Genomic DNA, 9666 nt, shown 5'->3' with positions numbered 1-9666 from the left:
GCCAATATCAAACTTCTTTTAACATTAATAAACCTTTTTAAATTTGCCATCATCTAAGTTAACAACATTTTACAAATGAGTTTAATGGTTTATTAGCTACTTGGCGTGTTCACAACAGTATCGTAAGTGTCGTAAATAAGTATTTAGAATGCTTTAATCCAAATTTTGTTAAGCAGTGTGAAGATGCATGCTATGACTTTTATGGTACCTTGAGGGCCCCCAAAATATATTTTTAGCTTTTTAAATTTTACGACATGCAACAGTACGACACTTACGATACTGTTGTGAACACACCAATTAGCTAATAAACCATTAAACTCATTTGTAAAATGTTGTTAACTTAGATGATGGCAAATTTAAAAAGGTTTATTAATGTTAAAAGAAGTTTGATATTGGCCCACTATATCTAAAACTGCTTTATATTATGTAAGTGCCCGTTTTTCATATCTTCAGAAAACTGAAATTTGGCTATATCTCGAAAACTGTTCTACTTTTTTTTATATTTTGCCTTAAGATTCGGATGAATTGGAAAATTTTTTAATCACAATTCATATAAAAATTTTTTATTTATTATTTCTGTAAACAAAAAGAACAGTAGTGTGCAAAGCCTAAGCAATGAAAAGCAATTTAATTTTTTTTCTGCCACTAATTTTTATTTATTTAGTTGATTCTTTTTTTATAAAAATATAGTTCAGTCTATGTTTAATATACACAGTATAACAGACAGCCTTGCAAATCGACATTTGCTTCAACTTATCTTACATACACGCAGTATTGTGCAAAACTCAAGCAACAAAAAGCACTGCTACAATAATTATTCATTTATTTGATTGTTTTAACTTTATAAAAATATTTTTCATATTTGATTTATATGGTATGTTTTATAGAATGAAAAATATTTTTATAAAGTTAAAACAATCAAATAAATGAATAATTATTGTAGCAGTGCTTTTTGTTGCTTGAGTTTTGCACAATACTGCGTGTATGTAAGATAAGTTGAAGCAAATGTCGATTTGCAATACTGCACTTAATGCAAAAATATGTACAATACAAAAATGACCACACTGGAACAAAACTTAAATTTATTTATGCATACCTTAACTATTTTAATATATTTCCAGAATATTGATATAAAATAAAATAAAAAAATCATTTACTTTCAGTTCGATTTATTAGAATTGCAGGTAGTTTGTGTATGTTAAACTATTTGTAAAAAGCACTCAGTTATTAGTTGCAGTTAAATAGTTAGCAATAGTTTCCCTAAGGTTAAATGCTTCCTCAGATGAGCGATTTGTTTGCCCTATTCTGACAGAGTTCATTGAAGTGTCTGTGTCTCTACAAGTACCTGGAATTAAACTTCCATTTACTTCATGATCGACTAAATTCTCGTTAAAATAGTTGGGGTCTCTATCCAGCATAAGATAGTTATGTAACACAATTGTTGCTAAAATTATTTTATCTACATTCTTGGGCGCGGCATGAATGGGCTTATGTAGAACCCTCCATCTCTTTGATAAAATGCCGAATGCATTTTCAATATGTACTCGCATTAAATTCGGTCGCATTAAATTCGGTTTTAGTGGAAACGCACTGTCACCAACAAAGAAATATGGGGAATTTATGTTAGATCCTGCAATATAAAAAATTTTAGTGGATTATGCATATTTAGAAACGGAATCAAATTCGGTAATACCTGGAAGATAATCTTGTGAGGGTATGTCAAGTTCTGCCCTTAAAATCATTTTCCCAAATGCACTTTTCGATAAAACACCACCGTCGCTTTGACTTCCGAGTGCTCCCACATCCACATAAGTAAATGTGTAGTTAGAATCACAAGTGGCGAGTAGGACTATGCTAAATGTTTTTTTGTAGTTAAAAAACAAAGAGCCACTGTTAATTGGGCGTACAATATTAACATGTTTGCCGTCAATTGCGCCCAGGCAATGAGGCATTCCTGTTTTTGCGTAAAACCTTAGAATGTATACAAAATTTGGCATTTTTAAATTCATACGGAATAAGTAGAGAAAAAACCTGTCGGCAATGTTTCTTAATTCTCTTACATTCGGCTTGGCAACATAAATATCATGTAGTTCGCTCCAAATTGCTTCACATGTATCGTAAACGACTTGCCGGACTGTTGAAGCTCCCATTTTATGCGACCAAGCTAAAAATTGGGGACCACACCCCTGTGATAAGTACCTGAGATTTTCGTAAAAATAAATGTTTAGGCACTGTAACTCGACAAGAATATTTAATATATTTTCATAACTGCATATGTACTTACAGCAAGGTCAATCCCAAACGAGTTTCTGGTGCGATTGGCGCTCGTCTTGAATATCGTTGGAGTTTTTCCGTCAACAAAACTAGCAATGTATTAAACTTTTCCACAGTCATCCTCGTTGCTTTAAAAAAATCCTCTTGGTCTGAAATTTTCATTTGAGAAAGGCTTGTTTCAAAAAACCCCAGCTCATTTCTCTGAATGTTCAAAGGACGAACCCACCATCGTCTCCTTAAACGTTGTGCAGCGTAAGTGTAAGCCTCATACAAAGTATACACGACGGATACTATTTGTAATATCTGATAAACTTTTAATAGTCTAGAATTCATTGCAACAATTCAAGTCGTTCACTTTCACACAACCGTTGACGTTCGAATAAAATTTAAGTTTTTCTTACGCTGATACGTTACGTTCCAATTGTGTGCTTAACGGTCGTATTTTCGTATTGTGACAACGCATATACGTATTTGCGAGGTGCGTCTTTGCGTCATACGCTGCAATTCTGCTTCGACGGTAATTGTTTAATGGGAATGTTGCCATTTCTGCGCAGGGTTGAAATTTTTGGAATTGCTTTCTGTATGTTTCAAATTTTACCGCCTTTGTTATTTTATTACCAGTAGCTTTGCAAGTAGCTCGAAAATAGGCTAGTAAAAGATTGGAATATATCAGTGGTATTCATCCAAACCGATAACTTTATCAAGCAGATAATCTTATAAGTTTACGTAGTCTGTTACATGGTTATAGAGCACAGTATCACTAACTTTATACTACTAGCACAAGGATAAAGAAATTATAGAAACTAACTCACTAAATGTGAAAAATTTTATTTGCGAGATGATATCTATTTAAATAAATCTCCTTCTTAATCATCACACTGCGGAATGTCTCCATCCTTGGCGCTTCTTCTTTAAAAACCTTTTGTAGGAGTCGTTTGATGCACTGGATTAGTCGCTCCCAGCAGCCCCCACTATTTGGATCTGCGGGACAGTTGAACACCCATTCGATTTTATTCTTAGACATCGACCATCCTCTCCGACTCCTTCATCTCCCTCTGCGCTCCGACAAAGTTATTGCCATTATCGCTTCGAATGCGTATGGGCACTCCACGACGATTAACGAAATTTCGAAGACACATGATAAACGCATCTGTGGAAAGACTTTCAGCTAACTAAAGGTGCACTGCTGGAGTCGTCAAGCATGTAAACAATGCAATCCATCGCTTCTCTCTGCGCCCGCTGCAACTCCACTGTATGTGAAGGGTCGGACGTAAGGTGTTAGACGGTCTTTGAGTAGCAGGCCTATCAATGGTGCTGCCGGTTTTGCTCTGTCGTATTACAAGTCGGGCAGTGTTTCTTGACATACTTCACAACTCTGCGAATGGCAGGAATCCAATATCGTTGTCGAATTTCGTTGGTGTCGTTTTCGGTGGTGTTCAGTTACAATTAATTTTGTAACATAATTGTCTGTCCGCAAAATAATCGGGCGGCGTGCAGAAAGTGGTAGACAGTATGCTGCGTCTAATCTTCCGTAGACTCGGAGTAGACCTTCTTCGTCTAAGTAAGGCGCTAGCGGATGTAGGTAGCTATTCTTTGGCAGGGCAATCTTCTTCCTTAGCAAATCGATCTCGTTTTGATAGGCTTGTTGTTGTACTATGCGGCATATTTACTTTTCAGCGGCAGTCAGTTCATCGGTTTGCAGTTCTTCTTTGCGTACTTCCCTCCTGGCATTCCTGACAAAACGCAATACCCTGGCCAGGACTCTAACTAGCGTCAGAAAGGAAGAAAATTTAGTAAAATTGATTAACGGCTCACCTGCGGTACAGAGAAGAAGCTTTCGACTAGTTAGCTCCTCGTTGGCACATTCGACGGATGACAGCATAGTTTCTCGCGACCATTGTCCCTCTTGCTGATACAGAAACTCTGGTCCACGTAGCCAACGGGTGTTTATTGACGGCTCAGGTATCGATACGGCACGTGTGGCATCATCTGCCACATTTAACGCTGTGGGTATCCAGCGCCACTATTCCGCCGTCGTTGTTGACAGGATTTCCACAATCCTATGCGCCACGAATGGCTTATACGCTCGGGTGTGGGAACGTATCCAGATGATTACGGTCTGCGAATCGCTCCAAAAGGTTGTACTGTCACACTTCTTCTTCACACTACTTCTACCACGTCCCCCTGACTGACTCGTAAATAGGCGATGGCGGCGTATGCGTCTGTACTAGCGTCGACAAAGATGTGCAGTTGGACGTTATCGGCACTTGGTAACATACTCGAATAAAACGAGGTACAGCGTGTGAGTTCACATATTGATATTTAGTCCACCAAGCCTTCCATTGCTTGGCTAGCGGATGCGGCAGTTGTTCATCCCACGTAATGTTCTGTTTTCACGTCGACTGAATCAACAATTTCGCATCAATTGTGATGTTTGCCAAAAAGCCGAAAGGATCGTAGATTGACGTTACGATACCTAGTAACTTTCTCTTCGTTGGAGGCCGTTCGCAACGCAGAATGTCTGCAGGTATTTTAAGAAATTTGAAGTGAAACTCGAAGGCATCGGAGGAAGTGTTCCAATACATGCCAAGTACCTTGTCGGCGGCCGCTCTTTTCTCCATATTGGCAACTGTTAACTGCATATCGTTCTCACTATTTAGTCTCGCTTGCAAAGATTTGTGGTTCGACACGAACTTTCGAAGCAGGAAACCAGCTTCGGCATTAATTCCAACTGCCTTATAGTTTTTTCGGCTTCTTTGACGTCTTGGAAACTGATCACAAGGCCATCAACGTATGTTTTGTTGATAACGGCATCGACACCCTTTGGTCGCTGGGAAATGAACTTGCTGGCATTTGTATTTTTTACATATTCTGCGCAACACGGAGAACAGGCAGCGCCGAATATTATTGACGTCTTAATATAAACTCGTATTGGTTGGCTGGTATCGCCATCTCTCCACAGAAAACGTTGTCAGTCTTGGTCTTCGAGTCTGATCCATTTTTTCATTTCCTCAATGTCGCCCGCAACCGCAACGACGTCTTGGAAAAATTTGAAAAGTATAGAGATAGGCGACTGAACCTTCTCTGGCCCTTTGAGTAGTACGCTGTTGAGTGACACGTTTGATGCCTCGCCTAACCTTTGCTAATATACTTCTCGATTTCTCTTTTGTAGCTTTTGGCGAATTGCATGTCTCTTATCAAGCACGACTCGATGTTGAACAGACGCTTTTGTGCCATGTCGTAACTATCTGGTAGCTTCACGTCGTCTTTCCGCCACAAAAGACATACTTCGTAACGGAATCCATCGTACTTTGTGGTTTCTGCTAAGAATCTTTTGGCTCGGCTGTAGTCGTCGGATTCCAGGGTGGCGTTGACTGGTGATCTCACTACTAACGTATCACTTGCGATATAATCTTGCACCAACTGGTGTAGCTGCTTCATACGTGTAGCATCACTCAAGACGTGGTGGCCTGTGAACCCTGCAGTGGTCCGTATGCAACCTATCCCAAATTTGTTTCAGCGGCAATTGGTTGGTTGTGCCCGTCGTCCACGATATTACGCGCGACACCGAGGAATGAGTTGTCAAGTCCCAGTAGTAAGTCTGGCTTAACGTTGGAGTAGCTTGGCAGTGGCACGGTTTTAAAGTGCTTAAACTTGCTTCGATCGAAGGACTGTATGGGTAAATCTAATGCCTTGGTTATAATGCACGGGGCGAATCGTAACAAATCGCGGCGAATTCGTAAGGATCTATTGATTTTAGATGTTTGCGTTCAAGTGCATTATAATCGTTCGAATTCATTGCCCATACAATTCATAATTGAGTGACAGTTCACTCCGTTCCGTTACTTCCTTATAATCCAGGCATAAATTTCGAATGGTTCGTACGTTTTTTATGGCGAATGTACGGTTCGTGGCCTGCCTTGTAGTTCTACTGTTACTCTACGCGATTTTCTGAGCTATTGTTTTTTTCCATACCACTGTAGAGACAGTAGTGAAGTCTGCCCTTGCGGACCTAAGCTGGTGGCGACACTATCGTTTAGCAATGATATGGACGCACCTTCGTCAAACATTGCGTAGTTCTCCACCTTTCCCCGCCCCGAGGTCAAAATAACGTCACTGGCAATACTTTGAACAGGGTTGTCTGGCTTTCTAGATGGCAATTAAAAACATGTTCGACTTGATTGGCTGGTGTCCCGGTCGATGAGTGCAATAGTCGGTGGTGCTTTCGTTGGCAACCGTTTATACCACACGACGCCTTCCGTTGGCACGTCGACAGGTTGTGTCCACTGACAAGACACCGAAGCAAAGCTGATGGCGTTTGACGAGATCCCATCTATCGTTGACACTATACGACTTAAAGGCTTGGCATTCCGTCAGTGTGTGCCCTTGGCTGCACTGGAAGCATCGCGGTGGCTGTCGTTGATCGCGTTGTGCCTCGTTGCTGTGTACCACTCGCCGGCTACCACCTGCTGCTAGCGCTGTCTGCCGGTTATTTGAAGCTGGTAGAACGACGTGTATTGTGAGTATGTGGCGGGAAACTCGACAGAAGTGGCGGGAAACTTGACTGAAGTGGCGGGAAACTCAACTGAAGTGGCTGGAAACTCGACTGAAGTGGTGGTAAACTTAACTGAAGTGCGGAAAACTCATACAGAAGTGGCGGGAAACTCGACTGAAGTGACGGAAAACTCAATTGTACTGCAGCAACTTCAACGCGTTGCTCTAGGCTCCATTTACTCTGGCAGGTTACGTGAAAAGGCACGGCAATGGCTCCTTTCAATAATGCGGCGATGATTTTCAGGGCTCGAATTGGAATCTAGGCGCTGGCGACGGTTCGTTGGGAATTTCCACGATTCAACATGAACTTATGGTGCTTGTTGAATTAGCCGAGCTCTGGCTACACAAAATGGTTGCTACTGTGCACAAGTCTGCGGCGGCTAATCGGCAAATTCCTTTTCATTTGCAGAATCGGAGACAAGTTTTAGACCTTTTTAGAGACTTGCGTTTGTATGTAGCAAAATTACTGTTTATTAACCATTTAAGGAAATTACAAATATACTTTACGAATGCACGACGATTAAAAATAAGCAAATTGCACTTTTTCCACGACGATGAAAAGCGAAGCTAATAGGGCTAATAGGGTGAAAGTAAAAATCGCCTCGTCCGAACGGCCTTTCAAATATTCGCTTTGGCGCCAGCCAACTTGGAGCTCGTTCAACTATTTTCCTTGCAACCCTGCGTTTGTTTACATTCTGTATACATACTTTTTTCTTTTTTACTTTTATACTTTTATTTTATCTTTCAGCTTCGCTAAAAGCACTTCCACCAACGCTTGTCTTACCAAATTTACGCCAATTGATAAAATTTTGCGATTTAAATTTATTTTCAATAATGTAAATAACAATTCGTCTGAATCGAAAATCGCCTCGTCGGAATAGGGATGTCAACTTTTTCACTTTCTCATTCAACTTCGCATTCAACTTTCGTTGCCTGTAAAATCACCTTGTGCGAATGCCCTATAAGTAAACCTAAATCGACGATAAAAAAACTAAAAATTGTGTCTCCATCTGCTAGCAATCGTAAAATATGAGTGAGTATGATCGGTGTTGGCTGCAGTTCTGACAGCTTGACAAAATGTAGTGCTGCCACATGTTAGGTTCATTTAGTAGTCGTTCATATACGGTTTACAATGCATTTATAAGGTTTGATGAATACCCTTATTGAGCTTTTTGGACTTGCACGAGCATGTGTGGCCGTACAGTAAAGCTTGAAACACATTGGAAACGATGGGCTACTTACCACAGCTGTGAAATTATTTTAGCGATTACAGAGCTACACTCCGACTGTGGTTGTGGCCAGAATATATCTTTTTTTTTCTACCGACAGATAAGGTGCTCCCTCTTACTTTATGTCAAACTCATTGAAATTCATTTTGTCACTGCCACGTTCAAAAGGTCATCTCGCCATGGACAGAGCGTTTAGATAATGAACCGGCATGGGCAGAGCACGAGCACACGCTTAAAGAGCGTAATCATCGTGTGTACGTATACAAGCAAGAGACTAAAGCTGATGCCAGATAAAACTTTGTAGCTTTGCGTGACATTTATAACTTTGCCAGCAAAGCGCCAGACGCAAAAGGTATGCCACAATGAACGCCAAGAAAACAATGTTGTACCGCTTTTTTACTCATCAAAGTTGCTGTGGATTTTAATTATTTTGATTTAAAATTATCAGCAATGTAATTAAGTTTTATGTTTCTGCATGAAAACCCGAATTTGGACGAAACAAAATAAATATTAAACCGGCTGATTGTCAAAGCGCGCAAAAAGATGGGAGTTGACCATCTTTTCGCTTCGCGCTGCCGCTTCAACGATTTATGTGGCATGCTTTGTGCATTTTCATACAATTCATCTTATCTGTCAAAGCGAATCTGTCAAGTAAAGCGAAGCAAAAGTTTTATGTGACATCAGCTTAACGATGAGAACGCGACAGCATGCAAAATGAATAAGGCACACTAACACATTCTCACTTTTAGCTAACGCTTGTTTGGGGTAGTGCCCACCTCTTATAATGAAGGAATAATAAATTGGAAGCTGTGGCTCGTAGCTTGTCGTTCTCGATGTGTTCAGCTCTTAAGTTCGACAGGTTCTGGTTTTACATACATCGATTAAAATCATTTATCGACACCGAATTTATTCGATGTTTCTGAAGCATCGGTTAAAATCGCGCGACTATGCGTATCGTTCCATTACTAGCGGCGTTGAAATCTCAAACAATTTTGTATCGTGCATGATACAATAATTAAAGGTTTGGGGCATAATCAAGTACGGCATGATACGAAACTTTTTCTCGTGAGATCTCAGTGAAAAGGCTCATTTTTATAACATCCCCCAATATTACCACAGCAGTGGAAATCATATAGTTTCATATCATGTCATCCTTAGCATAATTAAGTAAAATACAAGTACAAGGAATATGTAGAGATACGTTTTGTTATTCATTTATTTACTGTAGGAAAACATTGATACATTTTTCTACAAGCAGTTCTGAAGTTTCACTACAGCGTGAGAGCTGATCGAAGTTCAAAATAGAAAATATACAGCCCTCATCATGAACGTGTCGACATCAACCAGAAAAATCCAAATTGAGCAAAGTGTGCCAAGTGGTTCAGTTGGAAAAGGCCCTTACGATATAGAGCGCAGTGTGGATCCGAATGAAGTGGTTATTAGGCGTAAATTAGGTAATTAAAATTGCAATCTACTTTATTTAAAACTTAAATAAAACATGTCGACGCAAGCATATGTTCATATGTATATGACGGAATACCTAATCCATAACAAAATTAGCAATGCAAAACAACAATCAACATTCTGCGTGAATGTAAAAATGTCACTT

General features: G+C 39.9%; 2 protein-coding genes across 4 annotated transcripts in view; one reads left to right on the top strand and one right to left on the bottom strand.

The window, feature by feature from the left end:
* Window positions 1-1220: 1220 nt before the first annotated feature.
* LOC108360066 (uncharacterized) lies at window positions 1221-2600 on the bottom strand. The gene is made up of 4 exons (XM_017612209.1): window positions 2285-2600; window positions 2032-2199; window positions 1694-1971; window positions 1221-1630 (listed from the first exon to the last, which is right to left on the bottom strand). Exons 1-4 carry the CDS (start codon window positions 2434-2436, stop codon window positions 1221-1223), a joined length of 1008 nt encoding a protein of 335 aa, XP_017467698.1. The 5' UTR covers window positions 2437-2600.
* Window positions 2601-8942: 6342 nt separating this feature from the next.
* LOC108360072 (serine/threonine-protein kinase fray2-like) overlaps window positions 8943-9666 on the top strand; it is a 29470-nt gene continuing 28746 nt past the window's right edge. For 2 of the 3 annotated variants that reach the window (XM_017612223.1, XM_017612221.1), the window contains exons 1-2: window positions 8943-9078; window positions 9286-9511. In XM_017612223.1, coding sequence (XP_017467712.1) covers window positions 9382-9511 — 130 coding nt within the window. In that variant the 5' untranslated portion in view covers window positions 8943-9078; window positions 9286-9381. The other variant, XM_017612222.1, reaches the window with a different exon arrangement.

The sequence above is a fragment of the Rhagoletis zephyria genome, unplaced genomic scaffold, assembly GCF_001687245.7.
Source record: "Rhagoletis zephyria isolate East Lansing unplaced genomic scaffold, Rhagoletis_zephyria_1.1 Rzeph_scaffold_00514, whole genome shotgun sequence".
Classification (NCBI taxonomy): Eukaryota; Metazoa; Arthropoda; class Insecta; order Diptera; family Tephritidae; genus Rhagoletis; species Rhagoletis zephyria.
This window is presented reverse-complemented; position numbering and strand designations above follow the sequence as displayed.

Bases quoted from the DNA above. Each gene is read 5' to 3' on its own strand.
- LOC108360066 (XM_017612209.1), bottom strand. From the start codon at position 2,436: ATGAAAATTTCAGACCAAGAGGATTTTTTTAAAGCAACGAGGATGACT. The intron at 2,200-2,284 runs GTAAGTACATAT...CGAAAATCTCAG, and splicing joins CGTTTGGGATTGACCTTGCT to GTACTTATCACAGGGGTGTG. The intron at 1,972-2,031 runs GTTTTTTCTCTA...ATACATTCTAAG, and splicing joins TTAAGAAACATTGCCGACAG to GTTTTACGCAAAAACAGGAA.